General features: G+C 52.0%; 1 protein-coding gene across 1 annotated transcript in view; it reads right to left on the bottom strand.

Annotated features, from left to right (window-relative positions):
- Positions 1 to 717: 717 nt before the first annotated feature.
- The window catches only part of PTK7 (protein tyrosine kinase 7 (inactive)), a 37,493-nt gene continuing 13,731 nt past the window's right edge, over positions 718 to 24,479 (bottom strand). The window contains exons 2-20 of the mRNA XM_027742855.2: positions 14,035 to 14,328; positions 13,397 to 13,499; positions 12,661 to 12,851; positions 11,842 to 11,989; positions 10,749 to 10,879; positions 10,223 to 10,489; positions 9,867 to 10,000; positions 9,340 to 9,475; positions 9,086 to 9,205; positions 8,770 to 8,919; positions 8,342 to 8,492; positions 7,861 to 7,988; positions 7,353 to 7,556; positions 3,312 to 3,467; positions 2,907 to 3,139; positions 2,280 to 2,360; positions 2,048 to 2,199; positions 1,792 to 1,970; positions 718 to 1,570 (exon numbers count right to left, since the gene is read on the bottom strand). Coding sequence (XP_027598656.2) covers positions 1,407 to 1,570; positions 1,792 to 1,970; positions 2,048 to 2,199; positions 2,280 to 2,360; positions 2,907 to 3,139; positions 3,312 to 3,467; positions 7,353 to 7,556; positions 7,861 to 7,988; positions 8,342 to 8,492; positions 8,770 to 8,919; positions 9,086 to 9,205; positions 9,340 to 9,475; positions 9,867 to 10,000; positions 10,223 to 10,489; positions 10,749 to 10,879; positions 11,842 to 11,989; positions 12,661 to 12,851; positions 13,397 to 13,499; positions 14,035 to 14,328 — 3,122 coding nt within the window. The 3' untranslated portion in view covers positions 718 to 1,406. The remainder of the gene's footprint in view (positions 1,571 to 1,791; positions 1,971 to 2,047; positions 2,200 to 2,279; positions 2,361 to 2,906; positions 3,140 to 3,311; positions 3,468 to 7,352; positions 7,557 to 7,860; positions 7,989 to 8,341; positions 8,493 to 8,769; positions 8,920 to 9,085; positions 9,206 to 9,339; positions 9,476 to 9,866; positions 10,001 to 10,222; positions 10,490 to 10,748; positions 10,880 to 11,841; positions 11,990 to 12,660; positions 12,852 to 13,396; positions 13,500 to 14,034; positions 14,329 to 24,479) is intronic.

Raw genomic sequence — 24,479 nt, 5'->3', positions numbered from 1 at the left:
CCTGAGTAGGCTTCCTGGAAGAGCTCAGATCTGTCTCTATAACCCCCCCAACACAGAGCTGAGCAGCAAGTGAAACTGCTGGTCTGCATCTTGGTCAAGCCCTGCATCTCACTATGTCTCCAAGGGACTTGGCTCACGTTCATGCTGTGGGGGCTGGGGATTCTTGTATGTTATCTGCCCACCTTTCTTTTCCCAAGAAGAGACTGCCAGGACCCTGTGCCACTGCTCTGGGCCATTAGCACAGAGAGGGTTGCAGACCACATATGACAGCAGGATTTCCCCCAGTATCCCCATACAGGCCTGGCCCTACTAGCTTCTGTGTTCCTCAAGTAGTAGCAGCTGTGCAAAAACACAACCCAGTGCTGGCTGCAAAGCTGCCCCAGGCCACAGAGGTATGTGCACAAATCCCATTACTACCTGAACTGGGGGGAGACTGTCAACGTGTCCATAAGTGGTTGTTTGCTTGGAGTTTGAGAGGGACATTTTCTCTTGAGACACCTGTTCCTGTTGGAAGGCAACCCATGACTGCCCAGAGAGACAGTAGGTGCTGAGGCAAAGTGCTCTCTCAGGAACACAAAGCTCAAATTCATCTGAGAAGGGGGCTAAAGGTCTAAACACAGGAGACAGATGCCTGAAGAACTGGCCCCCAACCCTTCCCAGGAGCTATGTGGAAGAAAACAGCTATCTGACAGCAGCATCTTACAAAGACAAAAAAAAAACCAAAAAAAAAAGCGCCTTCTTTATTGAGAGCAGCACATAAAAACCCAACAAAACCCAACCCTTCTTGGCTGCAGTACCCTCCACTCAAGCAAACAAACTAACCCACTCTAGGCTGCATTCCAGTAACAGAAATACTATGGTAGGGAGGAGTCAGCGCTCTGGAAGAGGGAGAGGGAGAGAGGGGGCTCTGCCCAGAGTCATAGTACAAAAAAAGGCACAGGGTAACTGGGAAAGGTAGTGAGCTCCTTCATATGCCAGGCACTTTGTGCTCCTGTTGGCTGGCCTGTACCCATGGGGGTGTGGGGAAGTCAGGCATGCCTAGCACAGATGGACGGAGAGGGAGGCCGGGCCAGGCCGGCAGGTATGGACGTGGTGAGCAGGGACACCCCAGCTCTCACTGCATGAGGGGGAGCTTCGCTCCATCCACACCAGCAGCCTAAGGGCACCGAGCTGAGCAGGCGGAGAGCAGGAGGCAGCAAGGGCTGTCTTTTGGGACCTGTGGAGGAGGGAGGTGGGGCTGGGGTACACTGGCTTGTGCTTTGAGTTCAGCAGCTGCTGGCACTGAGCTGCTTGCTGGCGCATTGGGGTCGGGCTCAGCAAGGGGCTGCAGGAGTGCCAGGGGCTCCCCAGGCACATAGAGATCCCCTTCCATCCCGCCACGTCCTTCACCAGCAAGGGCCGGATGCTCAGGCTTTGCTGTCAGCTGCTGAGCTGTCCCCAAGGGTGGTGGCGAGCTCACTGAAGGAGGGCCGATCCTTAGGGCTGGGGGCCCAGCAGCGCTGCATCAGCTTGGCCAGGCGGGAAGGGCAGCCCTCGGGGTGCGGGAGCTTCGTCTTTCCTGACTGCAGACCTGGCATGAAAGAAAAGTTCAAAGGGCAATAGGGAAGGGCTGTGATCCTCTCTGTGGAGTGCGAGGAGGGCAGCAATTCTCCATGCAGGCTGGGACAGCCTCCTCAGACAGATTAGCGCCATGTCAAGAGGAGGGACATCACACAGCTTGTCTGGCCACCTTTACCACACGAAAAGAAATAAGGCTACAATTTCAGAGACAGTGCAAGGTACTCCACATACCTGCTAAGACCTCATCATCTGCCAGTGGAGTGTAGGGCATCTCCCCATGCGTGAAGACCTCCCACATGAGCACCCCAAAGGACCACACGTCCGACTTAGTGGAGAACTCATCTTCCAGCACAGCCTCAGGTGGCATCCAGCGCAGCGGGATCCAGGCCTGGCGGAAGTGGTAGTACTCACTGTGGGCAGGACAGACAGGCAATGAGATTGGCGCCATTCCACCCCCATTCATTCCCCTGTCAGGCTCCCACTTGACCTGTTGTACACGTCCTTGCTGAGGCTCAGGGATGAGACCTTGACCTGCCGCTGGGCACTGACCAGGCAGTTCCTGGCTGCCAAGTCCCGGTGCACAAACCTGCCATTGGAGAGATGCTCCATCCCCAGGGCCACCTGTGTGCAGAGAGACACCTGACCCCAGAGAGGTGTCAGCACTGGCTGTCCTCCTTTAGGTCCCCAACCCCACAGCACTTCAGAAGCTGCACTGTCACCTTATGTTTGGTAGTGAGAGGTTGTGGCTTCAGAGACTCATCTTTGCTCTTCGAGATCCTCAGGAACTGCTTCAGGTCCCCCTGGGAGACAGACAGCAATTAAGACACAGCATCTCTACATGCGGCCAGTCTCATCAGTCCTTGCAGTGCCTGGATTTGGCAGACCCACAGATCCTCATCTCCTGATCCATGGTCCCTGCCTTGCAGGGCAAGCCAGTATCTTGCTTCTGGGCCTCAACTGGCTACGATCAGGGCAAGTAGGCCTTAAGTTTCCAGGAGGTTTTTCATGCCCCAGATTGATTTCTCTCCTACAAACTCCAGACTGCCTATAGCCCTTAGCATTCACAGCCATTCTGCAGCATGCAGTCCCACAGCTTAGCTTACACAGCTGAGTCCAGGACATAAACCGGGAATCAGGAGGATGTAAAGAACAGTCACCTCCAGGTCTTGCAGAAGAACTTTATTCCCCTTGAGACTCCTCCACAAGTTGGGAACAGCAGTAAGCTCAGCCTGGTATCCCTACACCTCGCCTGCCCTGTGCTGCCAGCCTGTTGTCACACTTGCAAGCCCCATGCCACTGTTGTCATCCCCCTGCTTCACTGCAGGCACTGCTGGTAGGGCCCTTACCAAGTCCACATACTCCAGGACCATGTAGTGTGGCTCTGCCTCACGGCACAGCCCCAACAGCCGCACCACGTTGGAGTGGTTCAGCTTGCCAAACATCTCTGCCTCTCGACGGAAGTCCAGTTGCAGCTGCTCATCCCTCGTCTGCAGGCTCTTCACCAGGACCAGCACTTCCCCCTCACCATCTTCTGCACCTTTGGCCTTGGCCAGGAACACTTCGCCAAACTCACCCCTGCCTGAAAGTGCAGAGAAGCACATGGGAAGAGAGCGTGTATTAGGACAGCATGTGTATTTGACAGTCCAGTGGCTGCAGGGCCCTCAGTACCCCAGCACATTCCATTTTTTGGCTAGGGGTTTCAGTCAGGTTTCCTGCTGGAGAGGGGTCAGGGCCAGGGTGGCCCAGCATACCCAGGGTTGTGATTGTCTGCAGGTTGGAACGCAGAAAGTGCATCTTGTCAGTAGCACTGTGCCGCTTGCTGGCCCCAGAGCTGCTGCCCAGGTTGGTCAAGGCCACTTCTTCCTGAATCTCTGCTGTCATCTGCCCATTCTGCAGCAAAGCACCACCTGTGAGGGAAGCACAAATGGCTTCAGCATCCTGCCAGGCTGTGCAGAGAATGTTACATTGGGGCTTAACCCCTTCTGAGCCTCTGACACTCCAAACACTCACAACTGGCTCCAAGCACCCCAGCTTGATGTCTAGCCCCAGGCAACAGAGTGGCCTCCATGCAGTTGTTCCCTCTGGGCTCAGTTCCGGCCTCATCTCTGGCAGCCCTGCAGCCACCCTTGAAATCAGATGCTGAGCAATGGCTTTGGTCCCAGAACCAGCCAGCCCCATCTGGCCTTGTCCATCCCATGCCATTCAGTCATTCCAAAGCGGTGGCTACATCCAAACTACCACTGACAAAACTCCGCAGATCAACAGCAGAGGATGAGGCATGACAGAGAGATGGAGCAGAGTGAACCCTGCTCACTATAAGCACAGTCTCGTGATGCCAAAGAGCATCTCAAGTCTATCTGGCCTCAGCTGCTGGAGTCTTGATGTCCCTGCTTGTTACACACTTCCCAGCAAGCCAGCAATGCTCATGTCTTCGGAAATCTTGAACCCGTAAGACCAGATCAGTCTGGACTTTAACTGGCTTCGTTAAAGCAGTGCTGGGAAGCGCTGTCCTTGCAATCAATCCCAGCAAATTTTCTGCACAGGAACTCCACTAGAAATTTCCTTAGCATAAACAGAAGCCAAAGAACAGGACAAAACATTATTGCCTTGAGAAAGCAGAGAACCGTGCATTTTACAGGCAGCTTGTAGAGATAGGAAACCTTGATTTTAAAGGCATTTTGGATCAATTTGGATCAGACCTGGTACTTTGGAAATGGTACTTTCCATAAGCTGAAGGCAGGAGTTGGAATGTAAAGGAGGGCACAGCTCTGAGCTAAGGTGGCTGACACACTCTTAAGCATCACTCTGTGTACTACTGTGCACACTGCATTTCAGCTAGTCCTGAAACAAGCATTAGGCAAACACTTAGCCATGCAAAAGGAAATCACAAAATTAAGACTTAACCCAACAAAAAATTAACTCCAACAGGAATCCCACTGCCTGTAATTTCCATCAAAGGTTATTGTATAGCAGTGCGTGTACATTCATGCTTACAATGAAGGTGTACAAGAGAGGTACCAGTACATCCTGAGCAGGTTTGGCCACCCTGACAGGGACCATGACTTTATCACAGGTAGGACTGCAGCTGTGAACACTGAGTTATGTTGACTTAAGAGCCATGGCTACTGACAGCCGTACATTCTCACATGCTGGAGTAAGATTTGCAGAAGACAATAGTGAAAAAACACCACCTATCCTATAAATCAAAACTTGATGCTACTTAAACTCTCCCTGTTTTTACACTAATTATCAGCAGGACTGTTTGACCCTGTGCTGTCTGCACTCATGACTGATCATGTCTTAAGACTACAAGCTTCATGCCAAGAAGATAACACAAGAAGACCACTGCAACTGTGCCAAGAAAATCCCGAAGGCTGTAGAGTGAGTGTGCTGCCACTGAGAGACAGCACCAGCAGGCAGCAAGAACAGATGCTTTTGAGAACAGACTGTTTTACAGAGCTTGGAAAAGGCAGTTAATAACAGGGGGACTGCAAAATAACAGGAATTTAATCTGTGTATCCAGCAATCCAGAGGCAAACCAAGTGTAAAGAAATGGCCTACTTTGCCCACCTGCCTGCAACACCTGAAGAAAGAGACAATGCCATCCTGCCCTAGAGACATTAGCACATGCCACCTCAGAAATCAGTCCCCACAGCCATTAGCCTCCCCAGATGCTATGTCTGTATTCACCAAAAAAAAAAAAAGCAGCACAGTCAGACAGAGGGATACTGAGAGCAAGCACCCTTTTTATAGAGGCTGTGGCACAACAAGGACATGACCTTGGAAGGTAAACTGACTGGTTAGGAGTGGACTGAGCCATAGGAAATCCATAGGAAGGATCTACTGCACATCCATAGGAAGGTCAAATCTTTCTGGATTCTGAGGGCACTGGACAAGTCAGCTGGTAGTCAGCCAGGGAATACTTGTAGTTACTGAGGTAGGTGCTGAGATACTTCAGCTTAAGAGGGACCATATCAAAAAGAGGCATAGAGTCAGATCTTTGAAGACTATGGTGAGTGGGATGACTCCAATGGAGCTGAGAGCAAACACAAACCACTTCTCCAGACAGGCTATGAAGAGGAATGTAGACATCTGGGCAGCTGGATCTGCTTGTAGCAGTGAGGATGCATCTCTCTGATAGCTAAAGTGGTTACAGATGAAGGCAATAAGAAGAGGCAAACTCTGGCAGAATAAAAATATAATAAAGAGAAGCCAAGATAAAAATCTGAGACCACCTCAAAAAAGATTTTAAAAAAATCCTGTCCCAGGAAGATGATGTTGGCCAGTGCCTGCTGACACAGGTGAGCTGCCTGTGACTTGTCCACAGAAAGAGTTCACAGTAGTGATAGCAGCAGACCACAAAGCTGCAGAGATGCTCCCACATGCCTGCTCCCAGGGAGTTCCCCACAGCCAGACTTCTCTTCTGGAGGTTTGGCTCTGTTCAAAGTACCAATGCAAGAGGAAAACCAGGAGACAAATCCAGCAGTTATGTTTTGCCAGGCCCTCACAGCAATTCGCATGTGATCAAGTCATGGCTGTGTGCTAGAGAATTGGGAGGGGAAACATCTGCACTTATGGGGAGGTATCGGGAGATTCAGAGGATTAAGGACAGCAAACTCGACTGTGCCCCATCACTTACAAGTCCTCACTAGTATCAGTGATGCAAGGACAACCACGTTGTCAGGAGAAAGCTGAAACAGCTTTTGGAAATGAAAATTATGCCCCAGAGATCTCTTGGGTTCATTGAAGGAGTCCTGTAGCTCATGCACAATGGGAACCCAGTTTAATCTATTTGCTGGGTCTCATGGAAACAGCTGTTAAAGAGCAGCTCAGCTGCTACAGGACATGAGGAAACATCCTCCAACGGACACACAGAAGGTAGGAATCATGGCAGTACAACACGTTGCCAACATGGATGGGGTACTGCTGGCAGCTGTTTGCCAAAGCTGCCAGTGCAGCTAGCAGCAAAGACAGGCCAGCTGTGGCCAGCTGCAGTGACACTGAGAACTGGGAGGTGCAGCCAAAGATGCAATGTGAAGCCCAAGGAAAGCAATGTCTTATCCACAGTGGTGGGCTCAGCCAGCTCTGTCAACAGGGAACTGAAGCCAGGGGCACAGCTGGGAAGAAGACATAGCACAGCTGTGTCACTCTGCAAGGTGGATGCACCAAATCCTGTCTGGGGCTCCCCATCTCAGGAAGGTGACAGCACAACCAGAAAAGGCACACGCAGGAACAACCAGACATACAAAAAAGTTGTGTGTTCCAGTGCAGAGCTAGTAAGTGACAAGCTTGAAAAGCAAAGAGAGAATTTTTAGATAATCTGTTATGCTCCAGAAGTCCTTGTTGGAGAATGCTGTAGATGCTCAAAGCTTGTAAGGGTTTCAGGGATAACAAAGTGAGTTCAGTGAAACAACTTCTCTCCAGCACCAGGAGCTGCTGAGCTGTGATTTGAAGAGGCCAGCAGAGTACTACTATTTCATTACATTGCAATAGGGATCCTTTCCTCCCCTGGTGTATATGATACCATGTACAGGTGCTAGGATGCAGGAGTAATACATAACTCAGCAGAAAGAGATGCCCACCATGACAGGCTGGGACGCAGGTTTCACACCGACTTTCCTATTTCTCACCTGGTAGCAGGTCTCTGCCACCAGCCATAGACAGAACCAAGAGCAAGAGACCAAGGGCAAGGAATCGCCCCGTTCCCTGGGAACTCCCTGCCCCTCAGACCCTCCAGCACAGGCATAGGGGGCCAGCAGTGAAATCCCCACCCTCAGGGGTGTCAGCCTCACCATTCAGACACTCCATTTCAGGCTCCTCGCCCTCTGGGTGCTTCTTCAGTCTCTTGGCTTTTCTCCGCTTCTTACAGTAGAACATCAGCCCCAGCACAATAATAATATAGGCAACAGCTGCCCCCACCGAAAGCCCAATGGTCTGGATCATCTTGTAGGGTGTGTGGCTGCCAAGTCCCTCATCCTCTTCTGCTGCTGGCTTATCTGTGGAGCAGAGAGCACCGACCACATGAGGGTGTGGAGAGATCTCCCAAATCCTGCTCAGGAATGTGCTGTAGGAATGAGAAAAGCCCCACCCTCCACCTGCTGCTGTGGCCACCTCCTCATCGAGGCACAGCAAGCTGGGCACATCCCACAGCACACTGTGCTGCATCCCTATGGGGATGACGTTGTGACTACCTGACAGGCATGACCTGACATGCAGCACCCACATATAAGGCCAGAAGCAAGGCCTAGAATTGCCAGGGATCCCAGGAGGCCACGTCCCAACACTGGGCACCTCCCTTACCTACAACATATAGGAAGGCCTCGCGGTGCTTGATGTTGCAGCTGTTGCCAGCGATACAGGTGTATTTTCCAGAGTCCTCGGTGGTGACGTCGTAAATCACCAGGGAGCCATTGGGCATGATCTGAATCCTGCCAATCACACACATAGAGCTCTTTGCAAACACCAGAAGGCAGAGGCAGACTTGGGGCACCTGAAGCCCCATCTGTCCAGAATGCCTCAGCCCCATGTCCCTAGTGCAATCATCTTCAATCTCAGGCTGTGCAACGCTCAAGAACAAATGACTGCAGCTCAATCACAGCTTGGCAGGCTGTGCCAGAAAGAGTAATCCTGGGACCAGGGGAGTCCAGGTCCTGGCACATGGAGACAACTATGTGTCCACCAAGCTGGGAACCCAAGATTGCACTGTTGGCACCCACATACTGAGTAGGCAAGGGGAACGTCAGGCTGCACCATATTTCAGCTTGGAATGGAGGCTGTATACCTGGGCAGCAGCTTGCCAGGATCCAAAATCTTGTCCTTCCCTTTCCACTGGATGTGCGGTATGGGGTCCCCCTCTGCCTGGCACTGGAACATGGCTGTGTGCCCCTGGTACACCGTTGTGGGCTCTGGCTCTAGCTTGAAGGTGACATAAACTGAAGGCAGAGAGACCAATGTGAACACTATCAGTTCCTGGGAATGGTGCTGAGCTCCCACAAGGGTGCAGGGCCAGCACTGGCACAGAGGCACATGCCCTCTGAGGCTGCATGCAAAGCACTGACAAATCAGACACTTGAGTGCCACAGGGCACAGCTTGGGGTCAGGCCAGACATTGCTTTCTCTGCAGGGGCATGCCAGTTGGGTGCCGCCCAGGCAAACCCACTGCAAGGCCAGCTCAGTAGGAAACCCACCTGCCTGCTGCAGAGCCCTCACCTGCTACCACAAGCTGCACGGTGGCACGGATCTCGCCCTGTGGCCTGTTGGAGGCGATGCATGTGTAGTTCCCTGAATCGCTCCTGCTCACCTTGTGGAAGGACAAGACGCCAGCATTGTGGCTGACATGGGATGGCAGGCTGCTCCCATCTGCAGGACACAAGAAGATGGATGCACCAGTCATGCATGAAGCACTGTGCCACATGGCAACTTCCTAGGCAGCCATAGCACCGCTGCTTCACCCACATTGGAGGTGGGACAAAGTTCCTGGAGCCCCAGGTCAGAAACAGACATATCACATCCAAGTCTCTCTTACCTGTTTTAGTCCACTGGATGGTGGGTTTTTCACGGCCAGTGGCTGAGCAGGATACTGTAACCTCTTTATCAAATTCCATGCACTGCAGTGGCTGGGGTGGCGGGGTGAACTTCAGCTTCTCTGCAATAGACAGATGTGCTGTTTTACACCCCCCACAGCCACAGGAGGCACTGGAGCCACAGGTATCACACCTGCACCCTGCCAGGCAAAAGAGGTCCCCACAAGGGAAGGAGGTGAGGTGACTGTCAGCATACCTAGCACGTGCACTCGTGCGTACCCCTCGATGCTGCCTGCTGGTGTGCTGCTCACGCACTTGTACATGGTCCCATCATACACCTCCACGTTGTTGATGCGCAGCGTCCCATTGTCGGAAATCTCAAACCGTGAGTCCTGCCCAGAGGGAGGGAAGGAGAGGGGCAGAAATGACACTGTCACCAGCCCTGGGCTCAGCCCTTGCTTGTGGCACTTCTGACACTCCACATGCCCACACCATGCTTCAGATAGACATATCCCTGCTGAGACCCACATGGAGAACTCAGACAAGCTGCAGTGACCTTTCTCTTGTCACTGTCCCAAAAGCACAGGGCTGACTGGCAGCCAAGTGGCGAGAGACAGCCAGTTGTGTATCAATACATCAGAGGGATGAAGATAGTGCCAGGAACATGGCCAAAGTGGGGGTGACAGGGATGCTGGGCCTAGGAAAAGCTGAAAAACAACAGCAGCAGAGCAGGTGCCCAGTAGAAGTGCCCACAACTAGCAGGGGCTTGCCCCATCACCTCACCTCAGAAATGGAGACACCGTTGCGGTACCAGGTGACGGTAGGTTTCAGGGAGGCCTTGCTGAGGCAGTGCAGGTATCCTGGCTTACTCTCCTCCAGCTGGCTGTCCTTGGGCATCTCCACCCACTTGGGTACCGCTGGGCACGAAGGCAAGGGGTTACACAGGGCCACTCACTATCCCCCTGACCAGCACCAGTGCAGACCAGACATGCAGTGTGCAGCCAGACAGGGGGCCTGGCAGCTCAACCATGAGAGAAGTGCCTGTCTGTATCAGAGAGGTGATGCAACATGCTGCCCCAGCTCACCTTAACCCCCATCCAGCCCCTTTTCTGCTCCCCCCTTCTCAGAAAGTTGCCTACTAGCCACAGTGATGCTCAGCTCCTGTTTTTTCTCTCCAGCCTTGTTGGCAGCATGGCACGTGTAGATCCCTGCATCCATCTCAGTGATACTGGTAAAAACAAGCTGCTCTGCCTCTTGGTACACCCTGCCAGCAGTGGGAATTCGTTCCTGGTTCCTCTCCCACCAGACCTGGGGGGTGGGTACACCTCGCGGGGCAGTGCAGGACACGCGATGCCCCTGGTTCGCCGTCAACACCTTCGGGGAGAAGGGTGCCATTTCTTCGATCTCTGAGAGGAGCAATAGACAGCAGAGCTCAAACAGGGCAGGAACATGCAGGAAACCCACCAGCATCATCATTCAAATGGGAGGCATCATTCGAGGTAGAGAGCGCACAAGCTATATTTGCTCCCCTCATCCAGGCAGCAAGGATGGACCATTTCACAGATAAACCAAGCAGTTTTCCATGTACCATCGTCACACAGCTCCAGAGTGACACTGGAACTCTGGGACCCACTGCCCACCCTGTCACCAGCCCCAGGACCTCACCTGCTAGCCGCAGAGTCGCCTTCAATACAAGAGGTTTCCCCCTCTGCCCGTGGCCAACACACTTATAGACACCGGTGCTGCGAGCCCTCACCTGGGTGATCAGCAGGGAACCGTTGGTGAACACGGTGGTCCTGGGCACGTGGGGAGAGAAGGGCTCAGTGGGCATCTCTGCAGGGCATGGGCCAGAGCTACAGCCCTGCAATGTCCCACACGAGCCCATGAAACCAAGAGGGAGACTGCGCTGAGCCAAAGCTTCCCAGTGTGGGGGGAGCAGCACACATACACAAGGAGATGGCAGGATACATTCTTCATGGAGGAAATGAGCTCACAGAAGTCTTTTTCCTGGTGAAGAGCTGGCTCCCGTCAAAAGATGCATCACGAAACTGGGCCAGTTCCGAGAGAAGGAACAGCCAGGAGAGGGGGCAGGGGGCACAAGGTGGCGCCCAGGAGCTGCTGGGCCAAGGGCATCTGGCACCCGGGCAGCACTGCTTGCCTTGCACAGTCCGGTTGAGAGACAGCCGGCCTCCAGGATCACCGTTCCCAGCTCTGCGGACTGACTAGGTGTCTGGGGCTCAGAAAGGTTCCTGGCTTTGGGGATCACCATGCACTGGTATCTGGCAGTGCAAGAGAGCCGTGCACCCAGTGATTGCTGTGCAGATGCTGGGGGTTGGGGATTTGGGGATCACCACATGTGGGCATCTGGTACTGGGACACATTCCTGACTGTGAATTGTCCCAAGTCAGTGACTGGAGCTTGAGCACTCCCTGGCTTCATGAAATCACCACACTCAGACATCTGGGGCTGGGAGACACCCCCAGCTGTAGGGGCCATCATTCAGGGGCATCTAGAACTGACAGCCCCATGGACTCATTTGAGGACAAACTACAAAGAGTCCTTTGCAGATAAAGCCATGCACAAGGACCAAGCCCCTACTAAACCCAAGCCAGCGAAGCTGAGAAACCAATCCCCATGGCCAGCCTGATGCTGCATGCTTGCCTTCATGCACAGACAGGGTTTGGCCTCTTTCTGTCACTTCCGGAACACAGTGCCCCTCTCCTCCCAGCCCTGCCCACATCACTGAGGTCCCTGTTACTTGGATCTGTTGGTGATGGGGTTGTCTTCAAAGAGCCATTCCTGAGTGGGAGGGGGCACGGCTGCAAACTGGCAGTCAAACATGGCCTCTTCATTCTTGGTCACAATGAGGTCCTGTGGGACGATCACCGCCTGAGGAAAGCTCTCATCTGCAATGGCAGAGACCACAGGAGGGTGAAAGGAACAAAATGGCCTGTGTCCCCTCACCAGTGCTCTGGGGGAAGCTCAAAGAAGAGGTGGATGCATCCTGCAAGCCCAAAGGAGACCGACACTCCAGCAGGGCTGGAGTTATGGAATCAGAGCCCAGGACTGCATGTGGTAGCTGCTCTGGGGAAAACCCCTTCTGCTTCCAGCAAGGCCCTGAGCACCCTGGCTCCTAGCGAACAGATCAAAGTTGTCACTGGATTGCAAATTCCCTTGTCCAGTTCCAAATACCTCTCTAAGATCAACATTTCCTGCCCTCCTTGGGTCTTGCCTCCAAAGGCCAACGGGAATCTACCCATGTGGCACTAATATTAGCAAAACCAGCAGTACCTACAGCTTCCAGGGTCCAAACCTGGTGCTCCACTACCAGAGACAACAGCATAAACCTGCTCCAGAAAAATACAATGGCAAATTAACACCTGTAGATAGGGTAGGGTTCAAATCTGGCCAGGATTTTCCAGGCCTGTCTCTGGCCAGAAGCTTTGCACAGAGAAAGTCACACTAGCCTGACACTTCCCCTGCAGCCTGGCTCCTGGTCCTGCGGGAGAGGGGAGGCTGTTATCAGGGAAGTAAACCAGCTGAGCCTCCAGCCCTAAACAGCTGGGTCACAACTCACCGATGACATTCAGTGTGAAGTTGTTCTGGCTGCAGATGAAGCCAACGGCACTGCGGGCGCAGCAGTAGTAGAGCCCGTTGTCATCAGGGCTGGCACTCTGCAGGGTCAGAGTTCGCTCCTTGTTGCTGACAGAATAGGTGCTGCGGCCATCGGGGAGGGGGTTACCATCCCGAAACCACTGCCATGTGGGGCTGCAAGACAGGGACAAGAAGGTGACCAGCTGCATGGCACCGTCAGGGCTCCCCAGAGAGCAGGTGTGCAGAGGAGACAGCCCAGAGATGGCCCGTTTCCCTGGTTCTCCATCCCCGCTGCTGGCCCTGACACAGACACAAAGCCATGAGACGTGCAGCCAAGTGGATGGGACATGACTGGAAAGCAACGGAGAGTGACTGCAGCACACCAAGCAGCTCAGTGACGCAACTGTGACAGCCCATTCTTACTGTGCTCCTCGCTACGCGGCTCTGAGGAAGCCGTTTGCCTTCTCCCACGGTGCTCAGCCACAGGCTCAATCTTGCCTTTCGCCTTTCCTAGACTCTACTGAATTCTTGTAGGAGAGAGGAGGGGAGGTGGAGGAGAAGGAGAGAGAGAAAGGGCAGGGAAGGAAGGGAGAGAGAGAGGGGGGGGGGAAAAGAGAGAGAGAGAGAGAGAGAGAGAGAGAGAGAGAGGGGGGAAGAGCACACAGCCAAGGTGCAGGGGGACCCCTCGCAGGGTCCACTCCTCAGGAGGCAACCCTTACCGCGGGTGGCCATCGATGTGACACCGCAGCACCACTGTAGAGGAGGGCTGGATCTCAGCTATGCTGGCCGGCTGCTTCAGCACCACACTGCCTGTCTCAATCCCTGTAGGATCAAAGAATATCAACACAGCTGGCTCTCCAAACCTAATGAGCCCAGGTAATGATTACTGGTGACACACAAATAACCAGAGCAGGCAGCAAGGGCACAAGCATGCTTAGAGACGCATAAGCCCTCAAGCCAGCACAGAGTAAAGGGACACCCATACTGCAAAGGTCCAACTTTGCTCTGTGTAGCTGTTCTCTGAGGGATAAGAGGTGTTCTGAAAAGATCTGCAGTGCCCAGGACACACTTGGTGCAGTAATGTCTCCGTTTCATATATACAAATGGGAATGACAGCATAAGAAAGCATCTCTGACAGTCTTGGTACACCAGAAGACACAAGACGTCTAGAGGACATGTTAGCTGGAGAGGAATCCTACCTGCACAGTCCAAGCTGTCCAACCCGTGCCTAGCCCCTACCCCCACAAGCATCAGCAAACAGTGTGGCAAAGCTGTTTCCAGCTTCAGGCCCTCCCCAGAGTGCTTCTCCCTGTCCACAGTGGGCAGCATCAGGCTGTTGCCTTCACCCCACACTCACACTTGATATTGAAAGATGCATTGGCTGTGTGGGCCTCCTCCCCAGTGAGCACGTTTCTCACTAGACACTGGAAGACCCCAACATCCCGGTGCCGATCGACAGCAGCAAACTGAAGGTTGCTGCCTTCCTTGAAGCGCTGCTCCGTGTCCTGAACGGGAAGCCCATTCTGCAGCCATTCAAACTCCACATCCGCTGGCTCTTTCACCTCGCAGCGGAGGATGGCACTGCGGCCATGCAGGGCATCCTGGGAGTACGGCTCTTTGGTGAAAAGGATTGTTGCCTGAGTCCCCATGGCTGCAAGACAGAAAACGGTGGGGGGCATGTTCAGAGCAAGGGGAGGAGGAAAAGGGATCAGGTAAGCATGTACTGTTCTCAAGGGTCTCTAGAGAGTCAAAACCACTGTGTTAGGAGAAACATATCCCAAAGCACATCTGTCAAAATCAATTCAGAGCTTAACAGACCTATGCTCAGATTCCAGCACAGCTGCTTTAAGCCTGTCTCTCCAGCTATTACTGGAACAGGGCTGCCCGAGCTTGCCAAGACAAGGAGAGCCTTCTGCTCTGGGGCCAGGGGAGTTAAGAGGGAGCTCCCATGATCCACTACTGAGTGTTAGTTACACTTTCAGCCTCAACAGAGAAGTGTCTTGCAGCTGGGAAGTCGGTCACCAAAACATTGGACAGCAACCAGCTTCCTGGGCAGTTCAGATGTTTCTTTGACCTCTTTTTGGGGTCTTCTGGGATGCATCCTAAGTCCCAGCCATGCATCGAGACTGCCCCTGATCAGAAACACCTACAGACTGTTTCTAGGCTTTCCTCAAAGTTTCTCTCCCTGGTATTACATCTTCGTCTCACCTACACATCCTCAGAAATTACCCAGAAAAACACTTGTCTGGAACAGGGATTGTCTATGTGAATAAACACAGAAGTTGCTGGAGCACAGCTCAAGAGAATGACACCCCAAACTTATGCTGGTGACTCAGCCCTCTTGCAAGTTGAAGTGGAAACAAGAAATCCAATAGTTGACCTCGGGGTCTGATAGCAGCCTGAAGGGTTGGAAGCATCTTTCTACCACGATGGAAAACCCAAAGAACCCTCCTTGACACACTAAAGCCCACCCAAGATCTCAGGGTCCCAGGAACAGAGCAGCCAGTACTTGCCTAGGCAATGCCTGACACGGCTGCTGAGGGACGCTAGCACACTCCCAAAGCTGGCTGCTGCCTGCCCACAGCCAGCCCTGCAGGCACTCTGTACAGTTACCAGCTGGCCACAGCAAGGAAAGCAGAAAAAGGGCAACTCAGCACATGCTGATGGCTGTTGGACTCTGTTCCCAGCAGCATGCTCTGCAGGTAAAGGGGTGAAGCCAAGCAGATTTTGAGCATCTCAGAATGAAGATGAGCAAGAAAGTGGTCAAAACAGCACATTCCCAGTGCTGAAAGCAAAACATGGTTGCCTGGTCAAGTTACATGAACAAGATCCAAGTCCAGCTGAAAGGCAGTTTCTCTTAAGACACTCAGCCAGATCCTCCTGTGTGGTGTTTGTATACAAGCCTGGTAAAGGGAGACAATTTGACAGGACATCTTAGTCACCCAGAGCTAAGGGTAAGGGATCCTATTCCAAAAGAGGTGCTTTGAAGATCATCACATTCCAGAAAGCCTCAAGAGCCCTTCCCATGCTGGAAAGCCTTTGGAGCCTGCTACGCAGTGCAAGCACCAAGCGGAGCTGCTCACTGGTGTCCCAGTGCCAGCCACACATTTCCAACGTGGCTAGCCTGAGCTCTCCCACTCTCACAACAGCAAGGTATAGACACAGGTGCTCATCCAGTGCTGCTACTTCCCAGGATGCAGCTCCAGTCTCCCAGCTCCAAACACATCAGCCAGGAGCAGGGGCACCTCAGCCCGTATCTGCTAAAACCCTCTCCCCACAGTCCAGACAGAGAGAGCAACAAAGTCCTCCCATTGTGAAAATCATAGAAGCCTATTCCCAAAGACACTGGGGCAGAGGAAACAGTAGTCCAGAACCCAGAGGTCTTTCCTGCCTACAGACTGTGCAAAGTGTGACTGTGGGTACAATTCTAATTTTCAGTCACCCCAAAGAAGCCATTCGGAAGGAGGCAGCAAGGAACTGGGAGGTCACAGGAACAGCAGCGTACAACAACATACTGCAGGGTCTAGATTATGGATCTCATTGCAGCCTGGCTTTCTACCTTCAGCATACAGCTGAGTCACTGACTTTGGTGTGCAGGCAACATTCTCAAGGGACTGCCCTCAGTGAGATTAAGTCCCACAGTTCCTGGGTGGACATCATTTGCCATCTGTCCTCACAGAATTAAAGGTCACCAGGAGTAGTCACAGACTGACACCTGTGGCCTGAATGGCAGAGCTGCAGACAGTGATCGAAGTCCCATCTTTTGGGTCTCCTACTGAGCCAAGTCCCATCAACATGCTGTTCTCCAAAATCAGCACGTCCAGCGAAGTTTCCATCGCCAGCTACCATGCACCTCCCCTAAAGGTAGGACCTCTCCATCAGTCTGTGACACTTGTCCACTTGTGTCATGAACACCACAAGATGAACACATACCCAAGGTGACACAACATGTGGGAACATGTTCTTGCACAGGTACACACATCTAGTTCTCTGCACATCAGATCTGTCTCATCAAGAGCACTCAGCAGGGCAGCAACCACCCAACCTCACACAAACACAGCTATGTGCTCAATAGTCCAACAGCTCCAGAGCACCAGGAGCTGAGGTCATACCAGAACAGGCTGCTTGGAGAGACAGAGAGGATGAAAGGGGAACAGAACAGTCAAATCCATTCAAGTTTGAACCTAGAGGAGCCGGATCTGTCTGTTTCCACGGATATGCCTCAGGGCACCAGGCACATGACCATCAAACCATATCTGTATGGTGCAAAGCATGTGCAAGGTGGCAGGGTGCATTAAGAGAGCTCATGAAGGAAACAGATTTGTTCTCCTCTTGGGGTCTCAGCCTACTGGTCATGCTAGTGCTGGAGTTTGTGATGAGGTCCCGCTCTCTGAAAGTATATGCCATTAGGGTATTAAGACATGATATTTTAAATTATAGTGTTTCTAGCATTAAATCAGCGGCATTACCAATATAAGATTAAAGAACAGCAGAACTGCTTTCACCCCATCAGTGACAGCACAATTGCATTTTCCTCAGTGCTGATCAGCTGAGAGTTTTAGCTGCCTCATTATGCCCCATGTCCAGGCAGGACATGGCTCTGTGGACAGAGGGCATGATGAAGGCTTGGCACAAGTCCCACATGGGAAGCAGGGATTTTACCAGGTGTCAGGAAGCACTAGGATCCAGCTCCCTGGTGAAACAGGAGAAACTATTTATGTCCTTGTTTTCCATGCTGGGGAAATGGATACAAACATTTCAGCTCTAGCAAAATCCCTGTGATGAACATCTAATGAGCACAGGTGTCAAGGTAAATTGGGATAAATAAGTGTTAAAGTGCAGCAAGAGCCATAAACTTGTGTTTTGTTTTGACGATAGCATCTAAGGCGCCATTAATGAACTGGCTACACGTGCTGGAAAACCATTGTCCCAACCATATATCAGGTGTGGACTGCAAGGAAAGACTGATAGCAGCTAGACGTAGTCCAGATGTTTTGGGTGGAAGACATCAGAAGTCCAGAGCTGGACACAGCTTTTCACAGTACTTTAATCCAGAGCACCAGGGCCCACTGTTCGGAGATGAGAAGTGCTGCACTTGCCCATAAGAGCTGTACAACCCTGGCCCAGGAAAGGGCTGCAGTAAGCAGGGTTCATGCATCCCCCCTACATCTCACCTGGGCCTTTGGGACAGAGGCTCAAGAAAGCTGTCCAAGGAGAGGGCTACTGTGTGGGATGCCATTACACCAGAGTTTGGGTAAAACCTGTATAAAGTCAACAATCTCCACCAGTGATGAATAAAGAAGAAAATTACTCTGTTTATTGTACTCACCAGTCGGAGGACCTCCCAGCTTCACTGTGTGGCAAAGTCAGGGCTGTGCACGGCTCAGCCACTGGTGGCTGCAAGAACTGCCCCAGCTGGCAGATGAGAGAACTCTTGCAGCACTGATGGAGAGCAAAGACGACCCCAGCACAATCTGACTGGACACCTTCCCAACAGCATGTTTCTGCTGTGGTTTCATGAGCTCATCTGGGCTGGGGCGCATTGCTGGGAGCTGCTGAAAGAAGCAAAATGACTCTTTCTATTCCCTTAATGAGAGCCACCTCAAAAACTACCCAGCAACACCAAGTCAGCTTAGCAAGACCAAGCCAGTGCGGAGCTCTTCCCCAGCAAGACGGCTGGGCCAGCCACAGTCCTTGGCCAAAGCCAAGCAGCAGTCCCAAATGTGTACTCTGGCAAACACTCGGCCTCTGCATATGTATGTGACACAAGCCACCCCTGGCTGGGAGAAAAAGAAACCCTCAGCACATGTTTCTGGCCTAAAACCATCTCAACTGTGGCTACAGAAAGCTTTTCAGGAAAGCTTCAGCCAGATTAGACAAATATTGTTGAAACGCAGCACACTTGAAAACACCCAGTAGTGTGTTACCCAAAGGATATTTAATTGAAATGCAAACCCCTCCTGTTGGAGCAATAGATAAAGGTTAAGTGAATAGTCCAGGGAAGTTGAACTAGTACCTACAGGTCCTGAGGGTATCATTCCCACACACAGAGCAAATCACCTGGAGGGAACGTGCACCAGTAGGACGCACATGGACAGAGAAATGAGCAGGCTCAGATCACATCCTGGCTCTGAGATCATACGGCAAAGATCTGAACGCAGGAACACAGCATTTTTTATGCAGAAGTATCTCCTGCTCAAAACTAATTTCATTTATTTAAGGAGGCAAATATCAGCTCCCCAGGAAAAACACTCCACTAGATCTGCATTGCCAGTCCAAATTTCTACCAAGTGTATCTCAATTCACTTCTTGGTCTTGGTGTGTCGCCAGGACTCAGCCATTGCCAGGTTCCAGCCTGAGCATGCGCAGAGCATTTCAGGGTGATAAATTAAATTATCAAAGCCGTATTCAGGACAGACTTGTGAGGAACTCTATGAAATTAGTCACTGTTGTCTGAAGCTCTACGGGATTGCCAGGAAGCAAAGGGCTCTCCACACATCTGGCAAAGGAGACCCAGCCCCATGGTAGGCAACCCACTCAAAGGCTGCCACAGCAGTAATGCAGTAATCTGGCAGCAGACTTAGCAGAGACTGGGAATGTCTTTGGTTTGGGACCATTCTCCAGAGCTAGAAGAGAGAGATATATCAGTATTGCTCTTTTCATCAGCCAGAGCTATAAGAAAACGCACCCAAAAAGTAATAAGGATCTGGGGGACCCATGGCAGAGCTGGGGGCTAGCACAGGGAAACTGGAGCTGAAATTTTGGGGGATTCCACATTCCTGTTCCCACCTGGGAAGCACCAGGTTTGGTATATCCCAAACACAGAGACATTGTAGGGCTCTGGGGAAAGAAGGTGACAGCAAACTGCCCAGCCCTATGTCTCAATGCTCACCTCTCAGGATGGACACTGTCCTCTCACTCTGTGCCATGGAGATAGCTGGGCAACGGGTTCCAACCTCATGGACTGCAGACCTTTGTAGGATGCTGGTCTTTGTAAGCACAGAGATACAGCCAGAAAATGTGTGGAATGGCAGAACTCAGCCTTGGGAGATCAGCCCTCTCTAAGTCTATATTTAGGGCTGCAGCCAACAAGAGGGTCCTGGCACAACCTGGACAGGCCTGGCAGTAACAGTACCAACCCCACCTTCTGCAAGAGGCCTGAGAGCACCAGGAATGCTGACTGGTGAGTCCCAGCCATGGTGCCAAGCCCAAACGTTCATGGTCATCTTACAGGCTGCAAGGGCATGGGGGGCAACATTACAAGCCAGGCCTCAACCCAAGCTGGGTTTTCCATCCACTGCTTTAATGCATCAGAGTACCAGTCCCACATGAGCACTTGCCTGGGGACTACATTCCAGTAGTCCAACACCATCTGGATACTGCAGAGCAACTGTCTAAGCTTGAGGAGACCAGGCAGCACATCTCCTGCCCTGCTTGAAAGGCCAAGTCACCTACATCTTGAAACAATCCAAAAATCACTGTCTCCTTGCCTGACGACATCACTTGGGAATGCAGCCTCAACCACAAAGCCCTCAGCTGCTTCACAGCCTCAGATTCCCGCTGAGTCCACAGCCGTCCCCCTCACCTAGAGCCACGGCTGGGGAAGCGACAGGCAAGTCAGCTGGCAGCTGGAAGCACAATGCAATGCTCCACATCCCTAGCCCCATGGGAGAAGCCATGAACCCTCAGGCATGCCCTGGGTCCCGTTCCTGGGCACCTCCTCCTCACCAAAGAGCTCTGAACAGAGGACAGAAAGGGAAAAGGAAAGGATCCATTTCACTTGGTACCCAAGAGCTCACCAATCTCTCGAGACACCACAGGATATGAGTAATCCCAAAGCTGTTTGCAACCAAACAAGGAACTAAAAGCATGGGAATGGGATTTGGGAGAGGGCTTCGTGCAAGTTTAAGGTTTCCTGGTTTGGCAAGCAAGCACAGCATTGTGGGGCTTCTGCAGCTTGTAGCCCAGCCTTACTCTCCAGCCAGGCCCCAGGGGAGACTGCAGACTTGCTTCCAGAAGCCTGCCCCTCTACAGACTTGCTTCCAGAAGCACTTCAGCAAAATTCATCCTATGTCAGCTCAGCCAGATGTGCAAGCCAGTTCCTTTAACACTCTGCATGTGGAATGGCAGATTAGAGGATCTGTAATTCATCTGCAGCACCCAGGACAGCAAAGCCCAGAACATCTAAACTGCATCCATCCTTTCTCCCTAGAGGGGAACTCTCCTTCTCCTCCCCTGCTAGCAGAAGGTCTCAGAGCTGCCCCAGATGTGGAGGGGGATACTTGGCTTACAGGAAACAAAGACCCAAAAGTACCAGGATGCAATGGAAGAAGCCAGCTGCAAATACTGGCACAGCCAGCTTCACCAAGGAGCTGTTCTGGCAGACAACACAGCTGGCCAGCATTTGTCTGGCCTCTCAAAGTAGAGTCGGTGTCACGTGGCCCCATGCCAAAGCAAGGGAGCTCACAGCTGTGGAGCCAGCTCTTCACAGGGCTGCACAATGAGCATGCAAGTCTCAGACCTGAGGTGGGAGCTGAATGTATTGACACCACCAGCTCAGCACCCAACAAGACAGAGAGCTTGGTAAAACACTGCTGAACATTTGTTCCCTGCCTGTTTTCAGTAACAGCAAGGATGTCATGATCCATTAGAAGGCACTGCTGCAGCACACAGGTGGGGAGCCTGCTCCCCCTGGCTCGCCAAACTTGCAGGGCCCTTTGCAACACCCAAGGAGCAAAGAGTACAGCCACTCACTTAAGGAAGGCCCTGGGTACCTTGCAGCAACCACACAATGCACATTGCTGCAGAAAGGAGGCCAGGGATACAGCTGGGAGAAAGGAGGGTAACCTGGCCAGAGATACCCTAGTCCTCACCACTACCTTGAGGTGGACAGCAGGAGTAGCCCAAATTCCATTTCCAGGCTACAGCCCTTCAGCCTAAAACTGAAAGACCAAGATTAAGAGGCACTTTCACCACTTTTTAATCAAGCTACCAACTCTGGGTGTGTCAGCTAATTAACAAACCACAGCAAAGCACGGTGGCAGCAATAGCTTTTAGCCACCTAGGAGTCCACTGCCAATGCATCGCTACCCCACCATATCCACAGTGACCTCTATGTTTCTGCCACTGCCATTGCTCAGACCACTGAAGAAACAAAGCCTCTGCAATTCATCCAGCAGCAATACAAGCTATTCCTCTTTGATGAGCAACCACTAAGGGAAACAGAAGATTTGGATGACCTAATGCACTCTGCACTCATATTGCACTGCAGCACTCACTCTCAGCTCCACAAACCCGTAACAAGGCAAGGAAGACACAGGCTCTGAAGCTGTCATTGTATCCCTCAGCAGCATGTTTAGCTGCTCATAAACCTGAGCAAAACCAACAAACCAGATCACAGCTTCAAAAATCACCTGGCTCTCTGCAAGCTCAGAGGCAGAGCTAAGGGCCACAAGAAAGGCAGACCTTGAAGGAAAAGAGAGAAGAGACTGAGAAGCTCACACTCAGGTCCTATGTCCCAAAGGAGCTCAATGTGGGGGGAACACAGATAGTCCCAAACACAGGACTGATTTATTACCATGTTCTCTGAGGAAGACATTGGGCCACAGCAGAAGTCTAGTGTCAAAGGCAACCATATGCACATTTTCAGAAAAGATCATGACCTGTGCTCCATCCCAAGGCCACAAAAGGCACAGCAGGGACGGTATTAGGGTTTGCAATCCAGGACTCTTACAGGTTTCAATAATACGCTCCCCAAGAGTGTTATCAAACAAGTCTTTTCTTTAGGAGTAATTTATTAAACATCACTGTCTGCAGGCAGCAATTCCTTCAGTTGCCAAGTTCTCAGGAATGGCTCCAGTACTTAGGCTTTGCTTTTAGTCACTCTTGGATCAAAGAGCAGCAGACTCTGTGTTCAAAGCCCTGGCTTGCTTCCAAAGGCTGGGCAATGAAATCACTGAGCTGGAGCATCCTGAGCTTGCTGGTCCAGAGGACTCACCAAGCCCCCTGTCAGAACACGGCTGCACTGCCTGCAGGCAGGTTTAACTCCTCATGTGCTGGGTGTGCACTTCTCACCAGTAGCTCAGCTCATGCAGGCTTGACAGCAGCTCCTACAGGGGAGCACCAGTCCAGACACTGAAGAGCTGCTAACGCTCAGGACTGCAGCTCTCACCTGACAGCCTTTTCTTCCTGTGGCAGCCAGGCACAGGATGCACAGTCACACTGTCCATAGGATACCTAGGGCCCAATGGGTTTCACACATCTCTCTCGTTCTCTCTCATCCCCATCCACAATCATCATCCTAAGCTGTCAGCAGCACTTCTTTGCCTGCCTGCAGTGCTCGGGCTCCTTCCTACCCAGCCTCCACTCTAGACCAGGGGAGCCCCAAAGAGCAGCACATAGTAAAACCACTCACTCGGCCTCTTCTCCTGCCCTCTCTGCCACCACTGGACCAGCCAAGCACTTAGTATCTTGATCCCATCTCCTGCTCCCCATCCACTGGGGCCCACAGGACATTATAGACTGCTACAGAGCAAGCAATGCATGCCAGCATCTGCTCTTTGTCCCTGCGAGGCTCTCAGTGAGCACAGGGCCCCATACAGACCTCCCATTCATGGCTCAAGCAATGCATGTGTTTCCTGGCACAGTTCATTATGAACATGCTCCTATAAAAGCAGATTTTTGGCATGCCAGAACTGGGAACAACACATGGGTCAGCTCTCCCTTCCCTCCTGGTCACAAACACAGAGCCAGGAGGCTCATTTGCACCAGCTGAAGCTGTAGAAGTGGCAAGAGAAATCATGAATGCTTAATAACATGAGCAACCCCCTGCCCTGTGGGCTGGTCCCTATAGCCACATAAAGCAGCTGCTCGGAGCACGCCTGCTCCACACACAGCTTATTCCACTGCTCAGCAGATACCGTGGAAACAGCAGCCAAGCCAAACACCCAGAGATATTAGCATCTCCAAATGATTTCCAACCAGCATGTTCCTTTCTGCAAGAGGTTCCAGTTGAGAAAGCCTCTCACATGGATAGAGTTGCAATAAACCACTCTCTCCCAACAAGCCAGATGGAAAGGGTTTCATTCAGGCAAGGAGCTCTGAACATGGCAGACTCGGTCTGATCAAGCCCAACATCTGGAAAGTCTTTGGGCACCCATCATCTAAGCCTTCTAAATCTACATTGTTTCCCATTTACAGTTAAAAGTAAAAACAAAATCTCACTGCACCCAGGAAAACAATCGTGGGTACAAAGCAGCATTTCCAAGAAATGCTCTGCAAGAGCCAAAGCTGACTTTGGCTTCGTGAGCCAGAAGGAACTGGCTCCAGGAGCTCCAGGAGATCAAGATGATGATGAAATTGGGAAAACATCATCTATATGTCCCAACAGTTGTACCACGCATCTGGATCCAACAGCTCTGCTATGAGTGTGGGTCTGCTCAGATGACCACCAAACCTCTCCCTTTCGTGGTAGGTTGCTCCAGATTTGCAGGAGACACGATGCCTGCACACCACCGCTTCATGCCAGTTATCACACCACCACACAGGATGGGAAGAACCATCCTGTTCTTCCCACTTCCTCCACGGATGGTCACATCAAATCAGCCTGTACCACAGCCGTTTGCCTCTGTGAGCAAAATTTCAACTGCAAAGCACCCAGATACACAGTCTTCCAGGTTGGATTTACTGATCCGGAGGAAAAACAACCCAGAATCAAAGAAAGCACAGAGACATCCACATCCTTTAACAGCTGCTCATCCCACAGTACTTGCCTGTTTTGCTTGGGTCCCAAATGGAAACTGA

The sequence above is a fragment of the Pipra filicauda genome, unplaced genomic scaffold (genome assembly GCF_003945595.2).
Source record: "Pipra filicauda isolate LSUMZ 115617 unplaced genomic scaffold, ASM394559v2 scaffold419_size605101_pilon, whole genome shotgun sequence".
NCBI lineage: Eukaryota > Metazoa > Chordata > Aves > Passeriformes > Pipridae > Pipra > Pipra filicauda.
This window is presented reverse-complemented; position numbering and strand designations above follow the sequence as displayed.